The sequence below is a fragment of the Pteropus vampyrus genome, unplaced genomic scaffold (assembly GCF_000151845.1).
Source record: "Pteropus vampyrus isolate Shadow unplaced genomic scaffold, Pvam_2.0 Scaffold69, whole genome shotgun sequence".
NCBI classification, from domain to species: Eukaryota; Metazoa; Chordata; class Mammalia; order Chiroptera; family Pteropodidae; genus Pteropus; species Pteropus vampyrus.
In genome coordinates this window covers 4082002-4108447 of record NW_011888850.1, presented here as the reverse complement: position 1 = coordinate 4108447, position 26446 = coordinate 4082002, and the positions used below count along the sequence as shown (strand labels likewise).

The following is a 26446-nucleotide window of genomic DNA, read 5'->3' as shown; positions in this document are numbered from 1 at the left end:
CGGCGCCCCTGGCGCCCCCGCGGCGCTGCGAGGCGACTCCCGCCACCCCGGGCGTCCCGACAGGGGGCAGCGCCCCCGCGTGCCCACTGCTCCTGGCCGACAAGAGCACTCCGGGCCTGAAGGGCAAGGAGCCCGTGGTGTACCCCTGGATGAAGAAGATCCATGTCAGCGCCGGTACGTGGCGCCGCTGGGGAGGCGCGGGAGGATGAGCTGGGGCCCGGCCGGGGTGTGAGGGTCGGGGCGGGGGTCAGCAGGAGAGGCCGAGGGGACGGGGGCCTCGGGAGGGGAGCCCCCATCTGGCCTAAGCTACAGTGGGATGTGGGTGTGTGCGCGCCAACCAGCCGCCTGATCCCAATGTGAGAACCCTTTTGTACCCGGAGTCCCTTTATCTGGAGATTTACGAGACACCAAACTGTTAGGGCAGTAATTATAGCCCCCATAAATTTAATTGCCCTGGCATAGGCTTCAGGCCATGTGTCTTTGAAGCTTTTCTTCAGCCCCAATGCCCAGCACCATTCTTTATGGCTCTCGGGTGTTTCCCGTTGTCAATAGCCTGTGAAACATTTTCTTTGCCGTTTTATGTATCTTGCGTGAACTTGGTGTCAGGTTATTATATAATGATGATGTCCAATTGCTCTTCCTCACCCCACCTTCTCTCTCCTCCTCCTTTCCCTCTCTTCCACTCCCTCCTCCTTGGCTTTCTCCTCGGGGTTATGGGCTTTCAGTCAACCCCAGTTATAACGGAGGGGAGCCCAAGCGCTCTCGAACCGCCTACACCCGGCAGCAGGTCTTGGAGCTGGAGAAGGAGTTCCACTTTAACCGCTACCTGACCCGGCGGCGCCGCATCGAGATCGCCCACACGCTCTGCTTGTCCGAGCGCCAGGTCAAGATCTGGTTTCAGAACCGGAGGATGAAGTGGAAGAAAGATCATAAACTGCCCAACACTAAGATGCGATCCTCCAACTCGGCCTCAGCCTCAGCCTCAGCAGGCCCTCCAGGGAAAGCACAAACTCAGAGCCCGCACCCGCATCCCCACGCCCACCAGGGCGCCTCGACACCCACTCCCTCCTCCATATAACCTTCTAGAGATCTAAATCAGTTTCTTTCCCTCACCTGCTTCTCTCCTCTCTTCTGCCCCTTCCCCCATCCACCCCTACCCTTCTGGACCATAACAGACCCCAAAACAAAACCCAACTTGGTGAAAAGGATAAGGAAAAAGAAGACGACATTGTCGGGGTAAGAGTATGTGCTGGTTGCCACCCAAGAGAGGACAATGGCCAGGGTACTGGCTGACGGAACAACCTGCTGGCCTGAACAAGGCTGCCAGGTTTGGGTACCTCAGAAGGACTACTTGGCATCAAATACTTTTGAGATGGCTAAAGTCAGCTGGACAGCCCATGCTGATTGGGGATATGTACATGTATATGTGTTGCAAGCAGAAGAAAATAGACCCTTTTCCTACCTTCCTTACCTCCCCTCTGTCATGAAGGCAGCTCATACAAGCTTGTCTTGAACTGAATAAATGAGTAGACATTGTGGACCTCACGAGATTATTTAATTCTCAAAATGTATAGACCTTGATGGTAGCTGTGACACATGATAGTTTCCTTTCCTTGCATTTATTTAAAATACTGTTGTAGAGATATTGTTGTCTTATTCTGAGGCACAATCGGGGACGGGGAATGCATCTAGACCCATGTGCAACTGTGCAAATTGTGGTGTGGCTATATAGAAAGCTATGTGCTAAGAATAAACTCTTTAAAAAAAACATCAAAGTTCTAAGACACATTTGTGTTTCTTACTTTTAGTTTAAAAAAAAGTTCTCTGGGTTGAGATGCTTGACCTTGCATGTGAAAATTTTGTAGATGGCTTGAGTTGTGTTCACTTGGATTTGGACTGCTCACATAATTTGTGTGAGTGTGTTCAACTTGAGCTGAACTCTTGTCAAGTTTGACCCACTATGGGAAAAGTTCCAAAGAGCATGAAGGCTCTTGAGCTCTGAGAGGGCTCCTCTTCTTCCCAAACTTGGCCAGGCTTTCAGGCTTCAAGTCTCTGTAAGGCATAGAAACGTGTCCTTCCCTGCTATGAAAGGTGAAACCAAGCAGTGCTGTGGGCCCAGGAGTTTCTGCAGCTGTTCTACACGCTGAACTCTGAGCACACTTGGAAAGAAGTGGTCCCTTTGGTATTTATTGCACCTTCACACTTAATCTGCCTGTTTCCCTGGAGATAAAAAATAGTTTGTGCAAAGGGTTGAGATTGCTTTTCGTTTCTTGGCTGTTTTTACGTTTCTCTTCACTAACTACAGCTTGGGAATTTTTGTTTGTTTCCTTCCTTCCTTCCTTCCTTCCTTCCTTCCTTCCTTCCTTCCTTCCTTCCTTCCTTCCTTCCTTCCTTTTCTTTCTTTTTCTTTCTTTTTTGGAAGAGCTTTCAAAATAGACTGAATTTTCCCAGTACACCCTCCACAGTTTCTCCTGAGGAAAGAAAAAGTTTAATAACACTCCAAAATGCACCCCAAGCAAGGTAGACCTGGGAATATTTAGTGCTAGAAGAAAGCCAAACTCTGAATTAGGGTCACTTTCCTCAAATACTCCTAGATCTTTCTGCTCTGCCCAGAGATTCTAGATTCAAAGGGTCAAAAATCAAAATGCACCTCTCAATCTTTCATAACCCTAGAATTTACTTACTGATTTACAAGTCAGTTAAGAAGATTTAGACTTGGTTGTCACTGAAGGGACAACAAGATACATAAAACAACACACACTAGCCCCAGAGTCCAAGAACTATTACTAGGCCTTGAAGGAGGGCAATATTTAGTTCATGTAATAATTTTAGCAGAGATGGGAGGGGGCGCTCACCTACTTCTGCAATTATAGAGGAGTTTTAACATTTGTCCATCAGTGGCAAACCCTTAGCCAGTAGTCAGTACTGTTACTCCTGCCTCTGCTGCCCAGTGTGTGATACAGGCTCTCTACCTATGAACAAACCAGATTTGAGAGAGAAGTGATGGACACCAGTCTCAGAGGGGCCTCCACCTCTTCCCAAGAAAATTCAGGCGCAGATAAGTATCTGCCTTCTCGAGTCAGGCCAAACATGACATAAAGTGCATTTATAAGGTGTGAAAGGGTGCCAGGGATTTCTGGAGGCACTGCAACTGCTGCTGAAACTTACTAACCCTCCCCCTACCACATGCACTTGTAAAACGAAATTAAATCACGCTGAAAATAGCAATTTCCCCAGGAATCATTAATCACCTCATACAATAAATACTTCTTTGTAATTCAACAGCAATTCTGAAAGGCATTCTCTGGGAAGTCTGTGGAGAAGCGAGGGATCTTCTTGCAAATAATGTGGTCTCGGGCAAGGACGCAGCATCTTGGCTGTCTGCTCAAAAAATGCCTAGACTCTTGGTGGAAACTGAGTGTTGAGCTGCAATACCTCAAATGGCAGATTATCATCATTTAAGGTAAATTCTTATATTCTCTTTTGTAGGGAAGGAGGGGGATGGGGACATCCATTAGCTTCATACTGGAGGCAGCTGTATGGGGGTGAAGGGGGTAATTTTCTTTCATTTACCCTTATGATTTATCCAGGAAAGGAAGAGAGAGGATCAAGATTGTTTTTCTAATATTCCAGGACAAAATGGCATTTTTACCCAAACTGTCTTGATTATTAAAGTATTGATAAGTTTTACCAAGTCAAAAATGGTCCAAAGTGATCCAAATGATTGTGTCATTTCTTCACAGTGTTTTGCCTGTGTCAGATTTTCTATTTAAGGGAGCTTGTTATAACAGCTGAGAAAGTCCCACTTTGTGCTTCAAAATCATGCATTGTCTGCCCTTTGCTAGGGCAACCATAAGAGTTCACCCAGAGGACAAATTTTCTATCTCATTAATTGTTTTTTTTTTTTTTTAAAGCAAACCCTACTGGCCCCTCAAACCCTTGACCTTTAAAGACAGTATTTTGTGTAAGCTCTATAATTCTCTTACCCAAATGACCCTTACACATGCTCTCCTCTCTTTCTTCTCTTTCTCCCTCTTTCCCTCTAACACAGACTCATCTGCTTTAGTCACAGAGTCAAGTTGTGCATGACTCCAGAGATAAAAGTTTTGTCAACATCTGAAATCAACCTAAATCGGATAGGAGACACTTTAATAGTCACAGTTTGAATTAAGTACTTAACACTCTCCCCGCTGAAGAAAAATGGCACTTTGCAGGCTCTCTTTCCTATTTTTGCCGAAATCTACAATATACCTGGTGTTTTATTACAGAGAGAATTCAACTGCGACAGGCATAGTAGAATACTTAATACCCAGGATGGAGCTCATGGGAAGATTACCTAGATATATGGAGAGTGGCCCTCTGCACAGGGTCTCTGACTTTATACTCAGCTGTCCCAGGGTGCTCACATTCCCCCACTTCTCAGCCTCCTTCCCATCTGGGTATCACCATCTCTCCTCTGACCCTCTACTCCCCTGAGCTTCCAAACCATACTGCTCTTTTCACCACTGCCTTCCCTCCAGCAATTTCAACACCGAAACAGATCAATGACTCTTTAAAATGGAAAGAAAGAAAAAACTGGAAGAATCAACGTAGCAAACAGAAACCTGGGGCTTCCTGTCTGGAAGAGTGGGTTCTGCACAGGCAATAGGCTATTCTCCTCACTGGCTTGGTCTCTGCATGCCTAGCCGAGGTCTTGTATTGAAGAACACAGGCTCACCCTTCTCATCGGCTTCTCCTGTTGCCTTTCTCCATATTATACAGGGATCCAAGAATAATTTGCTTCTCTCAAAGTGTATGGGCTGGGAAAAATAGGAGGAGGAAGAGACATGTGTTCTAACTCTTTGATAGCATCAAGGAGGCTGCTGAGGCTGTTGTGAAATATTCTCATCTGAAACTTCTGTCTTAGAACTCTGTCTGTCATGTCTTCTTCTCAAGGCCCCAAGCTCATGGAGTAACCTCTGCCTCACCCCCTTTCAGGCCAGCCCCAGTCTTTCTGGAATTGATTCCTGGGGCTAAAAGAGATCCCCTGATGGAAAGAATGTCCCAGGTGAAAGAGAACTAGAGGCCATTTTGGTTCAGTCTTCTCAGTTTACCGAGGAGGAAACTGAGGCATCTGAACACTCCCTGCCAATGTTCTTTATGTTATGAATGTGTAGATTGAATAGAACCTTTGGTCTCCCCTTGAGTAGAGTAAGTGCACAGAAATCTTTTTGGTGGAAGGCTATTCTTCCTGGAATGGACTAACATCTGGGTTTACACTTGGCCTAGATGGCCACAGGTGTGCTCAGCCAGGTTAGAAGGGTAGGTTCTTGCCTGATGAGTCATCGAAGCACCCAAAGTGATTATATAACCAAACCTTCTTAGCCACAGTGCTGAGATAGGTGGGCTGACGTCTGGGCTCAGGAGGGGACAGATGTCAGGGTCCCTGAGAGAGTGGTGGACATCCCACTGTCCACAGTTCTCACAGTCCCAGAATGACTAATTTTACTGTGCTCACCCTGGGATTTCACTGGCGTTCCCTTGCCCCCGCTTGTCTGCTTTCAGGATGCCTGGGAACTAAAAAAGCCAACCAAGAACCCTGGTTGCAGCAGATAAAGGTGTAGTGCCTGTTTGAGAGATTGAAATTGTAATCTTTGAGGTCACGTGACTCATTAAATAATTAATGCGAATCATCAGGAATGGATAGGAGTCTTCAGGGCCTCACTAGGAATGAATCTCTCAGAAGTGAGACCCCCAACTTCCTATTTGATTTTTAAACACACACACCCTCATATTTATCTCCGAAGGCTTTTAACTCCTTCAAGAGGGCTGGAGAGAGCCCTTGAGCGGGGAGGACCCGAGCTGGCGGGCCCACGTGCGAGGTTTCTGCGAGTCCGGGGTGCGCGCCGCGTCCAGGGAAACGTGAGTTCGGGCTCGGGTTTTCTGCGGTCACATCCTGGCTTTGGTGATGAAGTGAGACGGATGCGCAGACAGTTGGTAATGTTCTGATTCACGCTGGGAAAGGCTGCGGAGATACCATAGGACCCGCGCGCGGCTTTGTTCAATTTTCCCGGTGTTCATAAATCACCCGCGCCCGGCGAGCGAGGGAGCAAACGAGCGCCAAAAACGCGGAGAGAGGCCACAGCGGCGGCAGCGGCCATTGCAGAGGAAGTGTAGGGACCTGGGCCACATCTCTTTGTGACTCATTAGTCTGAACGATTTATGGGGAACAGCAGCCATGAATATTAGACTTGGGGATAAGGAAATAGTAACAATAATAACCATAATAATTACAATACTTCTAAGCATTGCAGGGGGGCGTGGTGGATGGTGACATAGCTGTTCTTTCTGGGGAGATGTTAAGTGGCAACGTGCAGAGTAGCTAAGCCCCAACTTGCTCAGGGTCCCGGCAGGAGCCCCAAGGCTAGGGGGCACTCCCTTTGGGGACATAGCGGGCAAACCTGAACAAGAGAGAGGCTCCCAGCATGGATTCTGAGTCCCAAGTGCCTGATGGAGGGTGAGGGCTGCAGGTCGAGGTGATAGCAGAGGGCAGCTAGCTGCTGGTTTTGGGCCACTTGTTCAATGCACTAGGGGGCCCTGAAGCCTGAGGGTCAGGGGACTTGTCAGCTATTTGGTAGCCTCTCTTGGCGCTATCAGCAGGATTGCACGGATGCCGAACAGCCATCAAGGGTTGGTTTGGGGCTGGTTGGAGTGTGGGGAGGCTATGCGGGTTTGGGTGAATGGGGTCGTAGCGAGGGGTGGGTCTGTGGAAGCAACTCGCCCTGCAGAGTCCCAGCCCAGAGGGAACTTCTCCAAGCCGGAGCCCATCCGAGAGGATGAGGATTCTTTGCCCCTTCCTCAGTGTCTTCCCGCCACCCCTGAGTTTGCTGACCACTGTTTGCTAGTTAAAGAGCAAGAGAGGGTTGCAAATATCTTGAGAGGTGAGGTGGCAGCAGAATTAGGGTGTCTAGAGGCTTGTCACTGAACAAGGCAAGGCTGGACAGGGCCCCCCCCCCTCCATATCCGGTATTGTCCCATGTTCATGTCTTTCCCAGTTTCCTCCTATTTCTAGCAGCCAAAGTTGGCCTGCTGTGAGGGACTGGACGCTGCGGTAGTCCTGCCAGCCCACTGGGACGGAGAAGTGATGCGCCCAGGGCTTGAATGAACCAGAAGACAAAACCTCTCAAAGCTGTCCCTGGCCCATGGGCTGAGCTGGGGTCTGATTTCGCGCCAAACAGAAATGAACATCGTTAGTGAGGTTCCAGGAGAGTCCGTGATTGAATGCTCCCAGACAAGGCTTCCCTTTGTTAGCAAAAGAAAATAAAGCTTGCATTCACATCCCCCAAGTTGAGGTGCGTGAGGAGCTCTCTTAGTTGAGTCGGCACCAACAGCAAAGCCCTTTCCACCTTCCTATCTTGCTCCGCCTCGTCCATTTTCTTCCTCCTTCCCCCCTTCCCACCCCCTATATAAAGAAAGAAAAAGAAGAGTGTGGGTGCGGAGATGGAGTATATATTTATTTTACAAAAATAAATCACCGTCTTCAGGCCATTTGTAGACTGGAATCTTTCGAGCAATGAGTGCGCCGCATGGACGAATGCCCTGGCGACTCCTCCGTGTCCGCGTCACCCGGGGGGCCACCCTGGCGTCCGCGCCGACCGCGCTTCCAACTCCGGTTCTCCAACTCCCTTCCTTCGCAGCCGCCGTTCACCCTCTGCTGTTTATTTGTCCGCAGAGCGCCTGGTCACCGGAAAAGGCGATTCCCTGAGCTCCTGGAGTTGGAGAAAATTTGGGGTTCAGTCTTAAACATCTTTCGAGGTAAGCGCTGCGCCCAAACTCGTCACCGCGCGAGGCTTTGCACCAGGCCTTTGAGAGGAGTTCGCTCTTCCGGCAGCTGAAGCCCTTTGAAAGAGGCGCTGGTCAATATTTAACTTCGAAGGAGTTCTGGAGCTGGGTTCCCTCCAGTTGCACGCTCCGCGAATGCGGGGCTTCTGGTAGACAAAGAGTCTACCCGCAAAGACGGCGTTGGGCAGGAGGGGCGGTCGCAGAGACCAAAGATGTGTGTACTTGGGGGGCCGGCGGGGGGCAGAAGGGTGTATTTGTTGCTTCCGGCAAGTCCCAGACAAACCACTACATGGAGCAGCGGGGCAAAAGCGAAGTAGAGGCCACAGGCGCGTCGGCTGCTGCGTGGGCCGCTGTCCTTGTCCACTACTTGCGGCGCCTGCGGAGACTGTGACTTCGGGAATTGTGGTCAGTCCCAGCTCTGCGTTGAGAAAACTTGTCTCGTCGCCTTGCAGGTTCTCCTGTCCTTTTGCCTTTCCTTGGCATGAGGGAAGTTGCTGCATTTCCAAAGTGTAGACCGTGGCAGGCAGCGAAGCTTCTGGCTTCCTTTAGCCGCTTTCCTTCGGCTGACCCGCTTTCCTTCGGGAAAAGCACAGGTTTTCTACGTCTCTGCATTTTCTTTTCCTATTTGGAACAAGGGAAAACTCTTTAAAATTCTTTTCAAGTTCTGGCTTAATTTGTTCTCTTCGTTTGGGATGCAGGGAGGTAATTACTGTGTTTTATTACCTTGTAAAAGATCCATAAATTTCGTGCCTATTTGGGGGAGGGGCTGCTGGAATAGTTTTCAGAAGCTTGGTATGAAGGAATGGATTTGCTTTGTTCTTTCAGGAATTACTTATTTTTTAAAGTTTTCTTAAATTTTGTATTCTATTCCCTAGGTCTCACTATTTCCTAAAATGTGTTCCCCAAATAGGTAGCATGTTTCTAATTAATTGCGACATGCTATTCAGTGATGCTCTAAGGTTGGTATAGTGTTCTGGATACAGTTATTTTGTTAGATAGGAAGTAAACAGAGTAATAGTAAAGTTGGGTTACTTTCTCAGCTACTGTATGTCTATTTATATCAAGTATAGATGGAGCATTTCAGGAATTTGCAACTCAATGTGTACATGATTTGCATCTGCACACAACAGAACCATTGCATGTATAAATAGTGGCAGGAGTTTGAGATCATGTGTATAAAATAATATACATTTTCATATGTATCCAGAGGACTTGGAGCCCATTTGTATTGCAGTTGCACCCCTAGGAAATATCTCATGTTAAGTAATGACCTATAACCGCCACACATACATACACAAAAGTGAGCTAAGAGGGCCTTACCTGACTCTGAGTAGAAAAACCACTAGAGTTAACTGAGGGGAGAAAAATGTTAAGTGTATTTTTGACGGAGAAATCAGATTGCAGTGTTTGAATACAGATATATCTAATCTGCCAACAGCCTTGCAAATATTGACTAAAGCTCTGTATCTTGGGTCACCCGCTTCTCTGGAGACAACTTTTCACCTATGTTGGCTCTGGTGGCCTGGATCCAGAGCGGGTGTCCCCAGCCCTGGCTGGCCAGGTCGAGGGGCTGAGGGAGTGAGTGTGGCAGGCCTTGCAGCTGGGTTTTTGGGCCTGGCAGCTGGGTTTTCGAGCCTGGGCCTAGATCTTTGAGCATCTCTATTCTTGTTCTCTGGAATGGAACTTTAAAAGGCCTTGCTCCAGGAAAGTGGATTTCAGAGTGGCGAAGGAGGATTCTCAGCTGCTGGTCCCCTGGTGGCTTACCCAGATCAAAATCTCTCGTAGGGAAGCCATTTTCACCTCAAGAATTAAATTTCTTTTGACTTCCTCAGATTTTTCCCTTCACGTCCCACCAAATCACCCCATCCCACTCCAAGTCGTTAATGTTAATTGTTAAACAGCAGTTGGAGCATTAACAGGGCTGTTAATAGCGGCATGGAAGCTCCTGGCTGGAGCTGAGATGCCTCTGGGCCTTGCTGGCGTTAAGGCATTTCTCTGAAGCACTACCAAAGACTTTTCCCATTGATTTATGGCCTTGGGAATTTCGATTTGCTCCAGACTGTTCTGAGAGTTCTGAAGGTAGCCCCTTCTCATCTTTGAGCTGAAGCCTCTACAGAAACTTTGTTGGGTGTGTGTGTGTGTGTGTGTGTGTGTGTCTAGTTTCCCAGAAATATAATTCAGCAATACTTCCAGGTCCTTTCTAGGCTATCTGGAGACTTCAGTGTGAAATATTTGGTGTGTATGTTGGGGGAGGAGGAGGGACAGAGGACAGTGTATTAGTGGTCTGAGTCCTTGGTGGGACTAGAGGGTGCTTTTTTGGTAACCAGATTTTGGTCCTGCACACCGCCCCCCCCCCACCGCCCTGCCCCATCCTCACCTCCAAACCTGAGAGGAGTAGGTTTTCACTTAGGGTTCTCACTTTAGCTTAGGTCAGAGCTGGAGAAGTTGACAGAAAGGTTCTCTCTCAGCTGTGTCACGGACAGAACCTTACTGCCACCAGCTCAGGCCAGGACTTACTTCCAAGGGATTAGGTCTCCTCTTCTTTTATTGCCCTTCTGATTTGGACACCCCCATGACCAGGCCCCCTTACTGAGGGCCTTACATTCTTACCAGGCCCCTTCTGTTCCCCTGCAGGGAAGGAGGGGGGAGGGGAAGAATCATACACAGCCTCTGGCAGCTGCTACAAGTTAGTCCTCACACTTAGAGAGGCCTAGCCTGCCAAATACCGACTCTCAAGGAACAAAAGAATATGGCATGAGGATCTTACCACCTCAGAGCACCCCTAAAGTTCAGAAACTAAAACCTGAAAAGAGAAACTTTTCAGGCAGCTCATGAGAGGGTGAAGTGTTAAAATCAGTGTCACCAATCAGAAGGCAGGAGTGTGTGTGTGTGGGCGCTTATTTGTTTCAGCCAGGTTCCTCCTCAGCGTAGTTGATCTAGTTCAGTTTCTGCTGCTGGACATGGAGTTGTCTTAGGGGAGGTGGACAGACCTGTCTGCAGAGAGGGTCCCAGATTGTCTTGTAGGTTAATTCAGGGGAGAGAAATTTTGGTTCTCTCTATTCTTCCCTCTTTTGCAAGACAATTAGATCATTTCCCCATACATTTTCATCATTGGAAACCTATCATTTGTGTATCACTCAGGTATGCACTGAGGAAATGTGTAAGTGCAGGTTTGGCCAGGGCACTGTGTCCCTCCAGATTTTGTAAAATTCTGAACCCAGCACTCTAGAGCCAAGCAGGACTTTCCTAGGGGGCTCCCATGGAATAAAACCAACCAACTGGACTTGGAGGAGGTGCTTTAGCTTTTTGTCAGGTAATGATGGGCCTTTTGGGTTTCTTCAGTGGCTGTGGTGTATGGTGTGGGTGTTAGCAAACTCTGTACAATGGCAGGCCTTGAAGGAGTCCACCGACTAAGCCAATTATTACTGGGTTTTTTTTCTGGAAACAGGGCTTGGGTCTTGCCTTTGAAGTGTTGGCTAGAGGAGATGAGTGTGTGGTGTGCTGGGTTCAGCAGATCCGTGAGTGGGACTGTAAGAAAAGTTACACGAATTCTAAGAATGGGGACAGCATTGTTGTTTCCTTGTGTTTGGATCGAGTGTGAAGAAATATAATCGGAGATAACTGACCTTGTGTGGGGCACATATTGCGAGGGGGAGAGATGCCCCCAGTGTCCTACTACCCTAGACAAAACTTTCCTACTGCTGGTCAAGGTCTCTTACGTCCCCTTCCCCAAAGCTAAATGTTCCGCTCGGAAACCTAGTTCCTTCAGTGATTCCCTATTTCAAATACAAGGATTTAAGTTGACGTATGACCACGTGAGCACATAATACAGCGCATTATTGTGGCATTTGGAGCGGAGACCCGGGCGGCTCGGCTTTGCCTGTGATTACGTTTTCTAGATTCTCTACAGAGCAAGAGCTTTTCCCCCACCCCCAAGCACCCACCTCCTCCTCCTCCTTTCCCTTCTCCGGAGAGCGCTCTCCTAGCGGGTTGCAGTTTTCAGCGCTATGGAGCGGTTCTGGGCCAGCTAGCCGATGGGACTCGAGGCCACACCAGGAGGATGGAATTTATTTTAAGGTATTTCCGTTGATTGTTCATATCCAGAGTGAGTTATGGCTGTGAGAGACAAAGGTCAGACGAGGAGACCCTGGTTCAGGGGCAGGACCCTCAGCCCCTCTCTTCCTTTGTTTCTCCTTTAGAACTGAAACCATTTGAAAGATCCCCAGTAGCACCTCAGACTGAGTTTAATTCCCTGGAAAGTGTTGGGGGTGTAAATTAAGGGGCATTCGGTGGGCCTGGTGGTCTCCAGTTCTAGGGTGGCTTTGTCCACTACAGCAGGGCTTGAGTCCCCAGAGCTGAGCCCTAGGCAGAAGGAGGGTCAGGAAGCTCCCCGGAAGGCTAAAGTGGCCGGCGCTGTGCTTCTGGGCGACACTGCCTGGAGGTAGTGGGGGCTGGGTGAGGGAGAAGGGGAATCGCTCCCCCATTGGTCCTGTTTGCTGGCCAGAGCTGGAGGGCTAGGGCCGACCTGGGCAGCCGGAGCAGCTGGGAGAGGGAAATCAATGAGTGTGCAGAGGTACTGCCATTTTATTGATGTTGCTTTGGGCCACTTTGTTCAGTGCTGGGTTGCAGGATGCGCACGCCTACCCACACACAGGACGGAAGGAGCTGGACCCAGAGGATGCGCCTTTGTTTGCCTGAGCACTCTGCCCGGTAGCGGTGGAGAAGGACTGCTCAGATCTAGAAGAGGCTTGGGGTGGGGGTAAGCATGCTGGATGTCCAGAAGCTTTGCTCTCCTAACATTCAGGAGACAGGAGAAAGAGGGAGCCCGAGCTGGGTTTGGGCTTCACAAAGCGCATGGCCTGGCTTCCTCCTTGTATGCCCCCAGCCAGCCTGGAGAGTTGGAGGGCTGGCCGGTGCACCCTGGGCTGGAGGGAAGTCTGGAAGCAGATTCTGCAGGAAGCAAAGGCAGACTTTTCTCTGGTTTCGGAGAAACAGTGCAGTAGCCAGGATGGAGGCAGATGAGAATTAAATTGTGTGCTTCCAAATTACTGGGAAAGCCTTAGCTAATTGGGCTTTAGGGACCCACCACTCCTGGGAAGGAGGGAAACTCCCTAAAAGGGTGAAAGAAACTTCACTTTCCTTTGCTCTCGGAGCTCTCAGAGCAGAAGAAAGGGGTGCCTACCAGGAGTCAGGAAGCCGATTTGCCATGTGACTTAAAAAAAAAACCTAAAACCTTCCGGAACTGAAAAAAAAAATCAAATTAGGTTTCTCCTACTTGAGTGGGACTTACTTCCTCAGAATGGAAGGGCTGCTCTGCTCTCCCTCTCTGCCAGCCTGGGCATTAACCGTGTTTAACTGAGGCAGTTTCAAGTGCTCTAAAACACCCCTTGGAAATAAAATGTAAGCTTTAATTGCTGTTCAATTACTTGTCAGCATTTCATTTGATTTATGACCCAGTTCTGGCGCATTTTTGACCCAGTTAAAGACTCATAAATAATATAGTTTCGCTAGAAAGAATGAGAGAGGGAATAGAGGTTTGTTAAAGGCATCTTTTTATTGTCGCTTCAGTACCAGCAAGCGGAATAAATATCTAAGGAAAGACTGTGGAGCTGGTTCTGTATAAAAGCGTGTACAGTGAGAAGAAGCCAACAATCACATTTATAGAGCACTGGCTGTTTTTTCCTTCAAGGAAAGAGCTAAAATCAGTCTATTATAGCTAAAATATAGCTGTAAAAAAAGGCTTAGTCCCCTTTTACCCTCAAAACGCCAGCCTCACTCTCACAGGCAAGCATATTTCCTCACTAATTTCCCATTCTGGGATTTCGATGCTTCTGCTTTCAACAGTTATTCCTCACCTTCGTCCAAGCTGCATAACCAGCTCCCCGCCCCCCCCCAGCCACCAAGGCCCTCTCAGGCATGTTCACAAGAAGACCCCCGCCCCCAGAAGGGTAGAATGGCACCAGCGCGCACCTTCGCTATTCCAAATATTCTTCTAGTGCTGAGAAAATGTTTTCTTCTAGTTCCCGTGGGCAAGAGATCCGGGAGCACAGAGACTTGGGGGAATTTGGGGAGCCAAGCCGTCTTCTCAGCAAAGTAAACCTCAGTGGTTTTGGTGGAGCCGGGTGAATGGCTGCGGGATTTGCCTAGAAAGAACATGGGGGGCAGCGCGGGTAATTTCTGGCGGTGGAGATCGACAGGCGGTATTTTTCTCTTAAAAAACAAAAACGAAAATCTTCAGCTATTATAAATTATTTTTAAAACCATCTCGCCTGCCTTGCTCCAAAAGCCAGCCCTTTGGATTTCAGCAGAGAAGCCTGAATCTCAGCAGTCTGCGTCCCAGGGCGCCAGACCCCAGCCTTGAGGTCAGAGCCGCGCTTCTGCCTGCTGCAGCCCGGCGCCCAGAAGCCGCGTAGTCTGGGCCTCGGCCTTAGCTCTTGTCCCGGCTTGCTTTCCGCTCTTCAGCTTGGGTCCAGTCCCGGTGTTTTGCCCTGCATGGGCTGAGTGCTGGTGGAAAGGTATGCGCTCCCGGCGCTCCAGCTCTCACCTCCGCGCCCTCAGTCCCCTTGGCCCAGGCTGTCCCCTTCCCTGGCAGATTCTCACAGAGAGCTGGCCGTCCCTGCAGTGAGAGTCGCGTCAGCAGTTTAGAGGAGAAAGTGCAGGTTGATTATTGACCCACGCCTTCTTTCTTCAAATGCCACATCCGACCCCGCGGGTTTGAAGAGAAAATGCCGCGGAGCGGATTTTTGCGCCGGGTTCTCGCCTCCTACGCGGCCCCGCTCTCCCTTTCAAGTTGAGCTGCCGCAATATGCCATAAGGAGCAAGTGTTTGCTGTTTTGTGCTCTGTTTACAGCTTTGGGGCTCCGAGTCATAAATCTTGCCCGGCCATAAATGACAAAAACCATTGGTATGCATGAGGCCACCCTAGCCGGGAGTGCTTTTTGATTTCTCCCCTTTCCCTTGGCTTTGTTTTTGCTCTAAGGTGACGCTTTGGCTCCCTGACAGTTTAAACATACTACTTATATTTTTAACACCTTCCTTTGAGAAGGACCAGCCGTTGACACCTTGCAATTGCACGAAAGCTCCATTTCTCTCTTTTTGCCACACACATACCCTTGCAGAGTTTGCTTCTGAACCTGGGGAGTTAAAGGAGGCATTAGGAGGGTAAGACCATCCTCCTTAAAGTTGTGGAAATATTACCAGGCACACGCAGGCCTTTCCTCTGCTCGGCGTCTCTGTATGCCACTAATTATGGGGGGAAATACTGTTGATGTCCGTTGATGTTGAAGTCAGAGCTTTATGGGTCTTTCCCGTGAGTGAGCTGTGTGTGTACTGAGAATCCCACACACGAGAGCTGGAGACCTGGGTTTCTAGGCACCTTTCTGTGTACCTGAGCCCAGAGTGTCCCATTTCACTGCCCGCTACCGTGCAGCTCCCCCAGGCTCCTTCCCTCCTGGCTGCCAGGATTTCAGGGTTTCTGTCTAAAAGTATAACCATAGGCAGCCCCGCCTGCTCTTGGAGAGATCTCTCGATAAAGGAGACCCTATCCCGCCCTCCAAAGATTGGCTTCTGGGTTCTTGGATTGCGGGTGGCAAGTGAGGTCAGCTGCCCAAAGTCCGGGGAACTCTCTTCTCGATCCCCTCCACTGTCAACTGGAAATGTCCGGGGCAGAGGGTTACATGGTTTCTCAAACGGGTTCCTAAGAAATAGAGCCCGGCTAGAGATCCCCTTTGTGAGAGCCGTTTGTCCTCATTAGCATAATTTGCCTGGACTTTAGTGACGCCCAGAAGGGAGGGCGTTGGGGGTTGGGGGGAGGCTGTCCTCCTCCCGCCGCTGAGCTCCCCCTATGGCTCCTGTCCCTCCCTTCGCTGCCTCAGCCCCATCCCCCATGCCTGGCCCGCGCTTCCCCAGCCGCCTCGGCCTCCCCTCCGCCCGCCCCCAGCACCCCCCACTGCACCCCCGACCAGCCGCTGCTCCGCGTGTAATATTCATAAGAAACATACCCAAGTCAGTGCCACTAGCCCAGGCAGAGCCCTGCGCCGCGCTAACGCTTATCTCCGGGCTGCGGCTGCTGCCCTCGGGAAGGGCAGGGGGCGGGGGTTCGGGGGAGGGGGGGGGGGTGGGTGGGAGGGGGGGTCCAAGCCGCCCCAGTTCGCCTTGGGCGAGCCGTGCCGGAGCAGCCAGGCGGCCACGCTCTGCACCGCTGGTGTGCGGGCCTCGGGGTCTCCCTCCCGCCTGCCGTCTCGGCTGATGCTGAGGGTCGGTGCCCATCCTGCGCTGAGGGGACCCGGCCGGGCCGCGGAGCCGGGCCGGGGGCCGGAGCCCGAGCCAGCGCTTGCAGCGCTCATCAGAAGTTAAGGTAAGCAGGGCCACATCCCGCCGCTCCCAGCGCTGAATGGCGGAGTTTACGTCTCGGTGATTTATGGCCGCAGACTTAAATCTCGGTTCAAGAAGAGTTCACAAGCTGGAGCTTCCTTCCCGGCAGTGACTGATACCCTTACACTTCGAGTTCAGGCCGCTTTCCCATCCCCGCCCCCACCTCTTCCCTCTCCCCTAGCCCAGCCGCAACTTTTCTGGGTTGGGGAGGGCAGGAGGGGTGGGCAGGGGACGCGGGGGCTCTTACCCTATGTTCCCGCTTAAACTCAGGGTGAAGGCAGGCTGAGGAAGGGGCGGGAGTGGAAAGAGAGAACGGCGTCTGAAGGAAGAAGCTTGAATTTGGGCAGATCTTCCAGAGACAATAGAGCTTGCTTCTTGCACTCAATTTAGCCTCCTCAACTCTCTCTCAGCTCTTGCACCTGGGGGTTATTGTCCAGAAACGCATCTTTTCAGAGGAATTTTCTCCCACCTCAGGCCCTTGCTTAGGGGTGCAAAGCAAAGTTTCCTGGCTGGCAAATCTCCAACTTCTTTACTAGGTTGCAAACTTTGGGTTGGGGGGATTGTGTGGGCCCCAAGGTGGTTATATGCTGACCTCAGACAATAGGATGCACTTTGGTGGGATCTTCCAAGTGAATTCATATTTTAAGTTTATGGGGGTTGTTGTTTGCTGGTTGACTTTTAAAGGTACTTTTGTGATTTAACGAGATAATGCACAACTTGATGAAAAGACTTAGGTAAACAGCAGGCTGGTGTAGCTTGTGATAATGGATTAGCAAGTCACTTGAAATATGGCGTGTTCAAAATCAGCTTAATTTTGTTTTATCTAATATCTTGCTGTTCAAGTGTCTGGAGTCATTTTCTTAACCTGACATTTTATTTTAAACAAGCCTATAGTATCTTAAAAATTTGTAATGGTAGATATTAACACCGCCAAATGTAATAGGAGCTGTTTTCAGTGAAAGAACAGAAACTGGGATATTAAAATGCTATTCAGTTTTAAATTTTATTTTATCCTTTATTTACTTTCGATCATGATATCCGTAGCTTCCTATCTATATCCAAAATAGAAACAATACTCCAGGACTCAAGATCATGCACAATAACTCCGGATAAGGGATGCTGTAATTTTTAATTGGAGTTCTGGAAAATTAATTGTGCTTGTTTTCCAGATGTTGGTCAGATTGTTGGTTTAATAATGAAATCCAAAGGAGTCCATTATTAAAAACAAAATTACAGTATAATCATCCACTGATAGATGCTTATTATTTTTTTCTAGTTAACAAAGTGTCTGCTATTTCTGGAAAAATTGAGTAACTCCAGGACTCAAACATATAGTTGGGGTGCAAAGCGTAAACCATTTCTTTCATGGATTTGCCACTGGAATTTTGTTAAAGGATCAGAGAGACTAACATTCTGAGTGTGCGAGAATATATAAACTCATATGGAACTTTTCTGAGCAGAACCAGAGATTGACCATGCAAAGGCTGAAAACAAAAATAAAACATAGATTTCACTTCTGAAAACTGCTTTCTAAATAAAAAAGGGTTGAGAAGAATTTTCATTGCTTTTTAGATTTTCAGGGTTGCCCTTTACTTGGTGTTTCTGAAGCAGGTAAATAGGCCAAGTAACAAATATCAACAACAACAGCACACAAAGATCAGGGAACTCTGGCAGGATTTTATGGCTTGTGCTTCCATCCCTCGTCCGGAGCCAAATGACCCCCATACATCAAATTACATAGCAGTTTCTAAGACAGAACCTATTATCGTTAAGTTGGAAGGAGAGTTCAAGCCGTGGTCATGGAGATGAACGCTGGTTTTTCAGGTTCCTGGTGGGTTTCCCCCCGCCCTAATCCATCATGTTTTAGCAGGTAGAATTTGATAGTTGTCCTGAATAACAGCACCTCAGAAAGTCCAAGGCAGGAGGGTCTGGAGACCTTTTGAACAGGGGAGAAGTGGTGGGAGTGGCTTGCTGGGACATGCTGGGAAGTAGGAAAAGGAGAGGAGTAGAAAAGCTGTCCAAGATTTGAGTTTAGCTTGCTGGAGTGGGTGTTATTGTTGGTCCCTCCCCACACAGGATGTTCCATCTAAAGTTTTCTCTCATTTTCTTAGCCACAAGGGGCTCATTTGGAGGAAGTGGGTCATATCCCTGCACGAGGGTAGAATAACTGCCTAACAAGCTTAGCTTCTGAAATCCAGTAGGGTTGAGTAGGGCAACTGCCTGAAAAAAAATTTAGTGCATACCTCTCTTGAGTTCTGGAAGGTGCAAGACAGGGCTGAATGGGAAGTTAACCCGTGTTGGGGCTCTTTTGGAAAATGTCAGTCCTAAAGCGAGGATTGGAGGGAAAATTGGCGACTCAAACTCCTCTCGTGCCTCCTTACTCCTTCCCCAAAATCTACAGAGGGAAGGAGTCGAGGGGCTCCGCTGGACAAGGCCAAGGAGCAGAGAACGAAGGGACGCCCCGAGTTTCTTCTTCCCTGGAAAAGGATTCTAACCCAGTTCCTTTCTAGCCCATCAAGCCTTTCTTCTTTTGGACTCCAGCTCCCGAAACCCGGCTTCCAGCCCTCACTCACTCTTCTCTCTCCCCGGAAAACCCTCCAACTCCAGACGCAAGTTAAGCAAATATTTGTAGCCGCCAGTAAATTCCAGCGGCTTTTTATAGTGCGGCTCTCTGCGCCCGGGGCCAAGTCGTGCTGCTAAATATTGCTGACCACTTTTTCTTTTATGGCTTTCATGTCACTTAGCTATTGAGAGTAAGATGGATTTGCGCGGAGCCCTCACCGCGCTGCGATTCTCGCCCCCCCCCCCAGGTCTGCGCAGGGCGGCCATTGGCGGCGGAGCGTCACGTGACCGAGGGGGCGTGCCAATGTGCGCCCTCACGGGTGTCAAGCCCCTGTCAGAGTGTGCGATCAAGATCGTGAAACAACGCGATGCAAAAAGCGACTTACTACGACAGCTCGGCGATCTACGGTGGCTACCCCTACCAGGCAGCCAACGGGTTCGCTTATAATGCCAGCCAGCAGCCGTACCCGGCGTCCGCAGCACTGGGCGCTGACGGCGAGTACCACCGACCTGCCTGTTCACTCCAGTCACCGGCCAGCGCTGGGGGCCACCCCAAGGCGCTCGAGCTGAGCGAGGCATGTCTGCACACCCTGAGCGGCCCGCCCAGCCAGCCTCCAGGTCTGGGCGAGCCGCCCTTGGCCCCACCGCCGCCCCAGGCCGCGCCCCCTGCCCCCCAGCAGCCTCAACCAACACCGCAGCCCCCAGCACCAGCTCCTGCCGCACTCCCGCCCCCCTCTTCGGTCTCCCCACCTCAGAATGCCAGCAGCAACCCCACTCCCGCCAGCTCGGCCAAGAGCCCCCTGCTCAATTCTCCCACTGTGGCCAAACAAATCTTTCCCTGGATGAAGGAGTCTCGGCAGAACACAAAGCAGAAAACCAGCGGCTCCAGCTCAGGTAAAGGGGTGCCTTCTGGAGGAGGGTCCTCTGGCACGGCTCCCTGTCCCCCAAGCCACCTCCAGCCACCTCTAGCCACATCCAGCACGGTCTGGGAACTCTGGAACATTTCCAAGAATTCACTGCTCCTCCTCTTTCCACCCTACAAAGGTTTCCAGAGTCTTTGCAACTAGGGAGGTGACAGGACTCTGTGCCTGGGAAACCCCAGAGAGAGAAACCTGATGGAAATCTCTCTGGACTTCCCCAAGAGCAAGTGGGGCCTAGTGAGTTTGAATCCCTTCTCGTTCCACACTTGGAGTTCCGACCTTTGGGCAGAACAAACCTGAGCCCCACCTTCTTTTTAGCACAACTCCGCATTTCTCATGAAATTGTGACACCCCCCACATTGAAATGTGGCAGCCCTAATCGCCCTCCAAGTCAGAATCAATGCTTTGCTTATAACCGGAGCCTATTTTTAATTTTTGTTCCAGCAAATGGAGTGGCTGCCTTACCTCTGGGAAGGCCCTACTCAGACTTAGTAAATTGAAGGCATCCAGGGATCTCCTGGGGGTAGGGCATTGGGACTTGTCATCCTAATAGGAAACACATGGGCCTCCTGGAACCAGACTCCAGTGGAGGCTAGGCCCTGGAGTTTGGGCTTCCCAGTATCTTGGTTATCTTTGCCCCTGCCTTCTCCAGTTGCTAATGCTCTGTTCTGAGCCTGAGCATCTGGCACCTTCCTAAGCCAGGGTTTGGGGGGCCAGTGAGGACAGAATGGCACAAGATTAGTGGACAAAGCTAGGACAGGCTGCTTGATGACATGGAGAACCCTAATTAATAGGACCCAGCATCAGAGACCTGGGCCACCCCACCAGAAATGGATACTTTCGATGGGATCGGTTCCTTTGGATAAAGAAGACCTTCCACGCCACCCACTTCCACTGGGGAGACTAAATAAGTGATCGATTGAGGCAGCTGTCCAATCCTTCACACAAAGAGTGAAAGTTTTATTGAGTATATATTAGGTGGCCCACATTCCAGTTACTGTGAAGCGAAGAGATAGTAAGACTTGCCCATAGGAAGCTTGTAGTCTGATAGGCCTGGAGGATCAATAAATGAGTCAGAGAATGAATAGCTCCAGGAGGGAAATACAGACCAGGAAGGTGAACTAAAGGTTCTGCTTTTCTGTCCTTTATTCCCTTGGAGAGGCCTATGATATGCAATTTGATTGAATGAGAGGCTGGCTTCCCAACTACTGGCACTGTTTCCCCACCAGGACGGAGGACAGCACCTAGATCCTCCTCCCCCTTTCTAGGCCCTGACAAATGGAGGGCTCTTTGGGGCCTGGAGCAAGGAGGGGCTTGGCTGGGCCAGGGGCTGGGCGGGGCTGCAGGCAGCCCTTGACGCCCCTTTTCCTCTCTCTTCTGTCCTGGTAGGGGAGAGCTGCGCTGGCGACAAGAGTCCGCCTGGGCAGGCGTCCTCCAAGCGGGCGCGCACGGCCTACACGAGCGCGCAGCTGGTGGAGCTGGAGAAGGAGTTCCACTTCAACCGCTACCTGTGCCGGCCGCGCCGGGTGGAGATGGCCAACCTGCTGAACCTAACCGAGCGCCAGATCAAGATCTGGTTCCAGAATCGCCGCATGAAATACAAGAAGGATCAGAAGGGCAAGGGCATGCTGACATCATCAGGGGGCCAGTCCCCAAGTCGCAGCCCCGTGCCCCCTGGCGCTGGCGGCTATCTGAACTCTATGCATTCACTGGTCAACAGTGTCCCCTATGAGCCCCAGTCGCCCCCGCCTTTCTCCAAGCCCCCCCAGGGTGCCTACGGTCTGCCCCCTGCCTCCTACCCTGCACCCCTACCCAGCTGCGCACCTCCACCGCCCCCACAGAAGCGCTACACAGCAGGCGGGGCAGGCGCAGGGGGCACACCCGACTATGACCCTCACGGGCATGGCCTGCAGGGCAACGGCAGCTATGGGACCCCACACCTACAGGGAAGCCCCGTCTTCGTGGGGGGCAGCTATGTGGAGCCTATGAGCAACTCTGGGCCGGCCCTCTTTGGCCTAACTCACCTCCCCCACGCCACCTCGGCCATGGACTATGGAGGTGCTGGGCCACTGGGCAGCGGTCACCATCATGGGCCCGGTCCAGGGGAGCCGCACCCCACCTACACGGACCTTACCGCCCACCATCCTTCTCAGGGAAGAATTCAGGAAGCCCCCAAGCTCACCCACCTGTGATAGTGGGCTCGGGGCTGTGCGCCAGGAGAGTCCCCCTCCCCCCGCCTTTCGTCGTTGTCTTCGTTTGGTTTTTTTGTTTTAAGATTTTCCTGCCCTGCCCCTCCCTTTTCTGTCTCCTCTGCCGTCCTACCACCCTCCCACACCCCGTTTTGTTTTCTTTGGTAACGCGTTTTTATAGTTTATGTGACGTAGCAATCTTGGTTGCTGGAATGGCTGTCAGTATCAGTAGCGATATTTATCTCCTCCCTCCTCTTGCTCGGCCGCTGGCCCTGCACCCTTTCCCTTCTCTACTCTTTGATCAGAAACAGGGTATATGAACAAATTTTCTAGCCGAGTTCTTCAATGTGAATTTGTTCGTACATTATGGCTCCCGAGGGGAAGCAATTACTTTTTTTTTTAATTTGAGTTTTTTTAATTGCACTTCTTGTAAAGAGCGAGAAAAAAAAAATCAAAGGCGCTTTGAAACAGGGGCTCCCTGTGCAAGGATGACTAAGTGTACGTCTTTCCGTGTGTGTATGCTGGTGAACAGTCAGATTTATTTATATTTTTTTTGCAAGCATTGAATAATCTAAGTTTTAAATATTATTTATCCCCATCCGTTCGTATTTATATTAAAGAAATTCTGTACCCTGATTGTTCAGAAGGTTTCTTGAGCCTTTTGTTCAATAGTGTATTGGCGTATATAGGAAATTTTTTTATTTGAAAGGGAAATGTAATTCCTTTATAAAAACGGTAATGATGCAATAATACCAGAGAGGATCCAGCTTTCGAAAACAGTGATTTAAGTTTGTAACATCCGGCGAGACTGAAGAAAATCTGTAAACGGGAAAAATATTAGATTTGTTCTGAGAGTTCTACATTCCTTGCTGCTCACACTCTGAGAAACAAAACAAAATAAAGTTTTTATTCTGAATAATATCCGCGTTCAGAAGGGGTTCTTTGGCCGAAGATGGGGGTCTGCGTGGAACTGAGGCGGAGGCGAACTGGCTGAGCAGGCCACAGGCCACCCTGCAGCTCCAGCTGGGGCCTGGCCTGGCGGCTCGCCCTCGAGCACGGCGAATTCTCGGGAAGGCAGCAGGAGCTCCTGGCGGCCGCAGCTTTGGAGACGCCGAGCGGCCAGTGCGCTACGCTGCCTGGTTCCCAGCTGCCATGGAGGCCCGCGGTGAGCCCAGGGGCTGCGGAGAACTGAGTGAGGGAGAAACAAAGGCAGCGGGAGGCACAAGGCTCGGCGGGGGGCGCACAGGTGCCGGGGCGGCCCGCCGCCAGGGATTAAGGCAGGGCTATCTTTTCGTCCACAACCTTGCTCCGGTCAAAGCGGACCAGCCAACGCCTTAACCCAGAGAATCGCTAGCCGCGCGGAGGATGCCGAACACTTTCTAGAAGCAATCAGACTCTGCAGATGCTTCGCCGGTCCTTTACCAAGCCAGGAGAAAAGAATCGCTTCTAAAATCGCTACTGGGAGAGAGGGGGCTGGAAAGAAACCGAGAGGCTCAGCCAGGTCTCCAGCACAAGAAGGGCTGAGCTCCGAGGAGCCTCCCTCAGCTCTTCCTTGGACTGCTGGAGTCCCAGCTTGGGCTTCCTCCCGGAATTTAGGATTGGCATTCTTTGGATTTATTTCTTCTCCTTCTTCCCTCCCCAGCTTCCTTTCATGGTCCCAAGGGGAGGGAGAGAGAGAAAGAAGAGTAATATCTTTCTAATAAAAATGCAATTTTATAAGTACTTCTTTCATTTGATGCTGCCAGAGCTAAACATTACATTTCTACTCCTGAATCTCAGATTGGGCTGCCTACTGGCTGGCTGGTAAGAGGCAAAGGCAGGCATAGGAAAGGGAAGTATTTTCATCTTCAGATTAAAGAATTGCTCGGAGAAGGAACCAAATTCAGAAAGTACAAATGTCAGAACTGCATCCACATCAGCATCCCCCCTCAAAGCTGGAAGTGAGGAACCACCTGCGTCTGGGGATCAGGAGCATCCGATGTGAGAAATAAATACCCCTTGTCCCTGGATTATATGTTTCTGAGGCAGAGGTGGAAAATGTCGCCATTTTGTTTGCAATCCAAAATATCCATCTTCATGGCCCCTATCGTCCTCTGGGAAGCTCCTTCAGATCTTAAGAAACGGGCATTGGAGCCATTTCTGGATACCTGCTGGGTCTGCAGGAGCTACTTTTAGGAAACCTCACATTTTAAGGAAAAGAAAAGGGCTTGGAAGATGCAAAGCCAGGCAGCTGTAAAAATCTGGGTGTTTCTCTCACAGCCAGAGGTGCTTCCCCCATATCTATCCTGGGGGCTCCTGATATATGTATTTTTCTTTTTAAAGAGTTTGGATTGTGGAAGAAGTAGATTTAATCCCCATCCCATGCCAATCTTCCCACTGAAATATGGCGCATCTCAGAAATGTAACGGCTAGTCTTTGTGAGGACTGGAGCTTCTGCCCTTCTGGTCGTTCACATCGGAACTGAGCAGACACAGGAGTCTTCTTTTAAGTAATAATTTTATAGAATTGCATAAAATTACTTGGGAAAATAAGGAACAGTGGGGTGGAAAAATGTGTGTGTGTGTGTGAGTAAGAGAGAGAGAGAGAGAGAGAGAGAGAGAGAGAGAGAGAGAGAGGAAGCTATCCACTTACAGAGGAAAATCTTTCAGGGATACCACTATTTGAAACCTTTTCTAAAATCTACTCTTCAGCTAAGGGGAGGACTGGTTTGGAGACTTCCTTCTTCCCTCAGGGCGTAGATTTTAAAATAAGATTCCAATATGATTTCCCACATCTTTCTAGTCAACACATTCATTTTGGCTTTCAAAGAGAAAATATCAACCCCCCCCCAGCTTTCTAGACATTAAAAAGAAATCCTTATGAAAATATCTCTTGAATTCAATAGGTTTGGGGAAGATTTCGGTGTTGAATAGTCAAAGGAAAGTGTTTTCTTCCAAATGGTATTTGAATTAAGGCCGCTGAGACAGCAGAAAGCTCTCACCCACGCAGCCCCTGACAAAGCCTCCACGATATGAGGGCAGCGCTGCTCCCTCTCTGTAGCTCCCCCTCTCCTTAACCCCTCAATATTTTCTGGTAAAAGCAAATGCCAAAACTGCCGTCCCAGAGTCCGCAAAGCACCTTTCTTAAAAGCAGCCTTATAACTCTCTGTGCTGCCAAAAAAATACCTTTAAAAAGACTAGTTTTCCTTGTTTACTTGCGTTTCCTGCTCTCCTCTTTGCACGGCCACATTTGATCTTCGAAAGAGCTCGAAGCTGAAATGTGTTCTTAAGGGCCAGAAGCTGTCAAGGCTTTTGGTGAGCAAGATTGATCGCGCCCAGACTTCCTTCAGAGCTTTGTTTGGAATAAAAGCAAGAAAACTGAAAAACCTCACATTTTGCAAAATAGCATCTCTATCTGTAAGGTGATGCTCTGGGCTAGTCTACAATGGAGGCCACTTTATATCTAATTTCCAATCCAAGCCCCCTTTGATGCTGGTCTCAGAGATGGAATCTATCCTTGCGCTTTGCTCGGCCTTTCTTGTTTTCTAGTAGGTTTTTCTCCTCCACCAACCTCTCTCTCCTTGGCCATCAGAATGATTTATTTTCCTGCCACCAATGCCTGCCGGCCTGGGGGAGTCTGATCACTTGGTCCATTTCAACGGAAGCAAAAGCAAATCATCATCCTCAAGGTTTGGAAGAAAAGAGATACCTTCAGATTTCTCTCTCAGCCTCCTCCCCTCTTTCTGGCTTGGTGGATTTTTTAAAGTTATTGTTTGGTGCCTAAAGGTATTATCTTTAGAACCCTCCAGCACAATCCAAGATGCCCTCAGTCTCAAGTCTCTGAACTGGAAAATAAGAGAGAGTGAATAGAGAAAGAGAACCTTTATAATTACTCCTTGGGGTCACCCTGTCTCATCCGCGGTTCTGTTTTCCACAACAGAACCCAAATGCAAACATCCCTGGTGGCCAAGGACCAGGGAAGACGATTGTAGCTGCCAGGGAGCACTCACTGCATCTGAACCAATGTGTCCCCACGCAGAGCCACAAAGAGAAGAAGGAGAGGAAAAGAAAAAGAAAAGGAGAGAAACAAGCGCCTTCTGCCTCCCTGCTGTTAACTTCCAACAGACTTCCTGGAAATCAGAAATACTCACCGCACCCGAGCGTTACGGGTATGAAACCCAGAATGCCAGGAGTCGCACACGCCTGCTCGGGTCGGCATTTCTTTGGCTGGCCGCCGCCCTGGCTACAGGGATTTGGACACATGGACCTGGGGTGGTTGTCTCGCTTGGCACATGCATCTATCTCTCTCTCCAGCTACTCTTGAAAAGTTGATGGCGCAGGAAGGTCGGGAAGCTTTGAGAGCCTCCTCCCGTTTTCCGCTTCCCTCTGGAGTCAGACGCAATAGCTGCCGTGGAAAAGCTGGCTAACAATGGGCCGGGTCCGGGTCCGGGGCGCGAACTCGTAGCTGGGCTTTGGGAGGGGGCCGAGGGCCTGTAGGGGGTGGGAAGGAGAGGTGGACAGAGGAGGGAGAGGGAGGGGGAGAGGGGAGAAGAGGGAAAAAAAGAGGAAAAGCAGGAAAGACAGAGAGGAAGGAAGATAGAGA

At 49.9% G+C, this 26446-nt stretch overlaps 2 protein-coding genes across 9 annotated transcripts in view; both read left to right on the top strand.

The window, feature by feature from the left end:
• Positions 1-1784, top strand: part of HOXA4 (homeobox A4) — a 2474-nt gene extending 690 nt beyond the window's left edge. Inside the window, exons 2-3 of the mRNA XM_023531534.1 lie at positions 1-174; positions 726-1784. Of these exons, the coding sequence (XP_023387302.1) occupies positions 1-174; positions 726-1078 (527 nt within the window). The 3' untranslated portion in view covers positions 1079-1784. The remainder of the gene's footprint in view (positions 175-725) is intronic.
• Positions 1-22784, top strand: part of HOXA3 (homeobox A3) — a 32793-nt gene extending 10009 nt beyond the window's left edge. The window contains exons 2-6 of one of the 8 annotated variants that reach the window (XM_023531508.1): positions 3286-3463; positions 5787-5901; positions 7712-7794; positions 19005-19650; positions 21066-22784. In XM_023531508.1, coding sequence (XP_023387276.1) covers positions 19125-19650; positions 21066-21868 — 1329 coding nt within the window. In that variant the 5' untranslated portion in view covers positions 3286-3463; positions 5787-5901; positions 7712-7794; positions 19005-19124 and the 3' untranslated portion in view covers positions 21869-22784. The other 7 variants (XM_011361685.2, XM_023531509.1, XM_011361687.2 and 4 more) reach the window with 7 other exon arrangements.
• The last annotated feature ends 3662 nt before the right edge of the window (positions 22785-26446 follow it).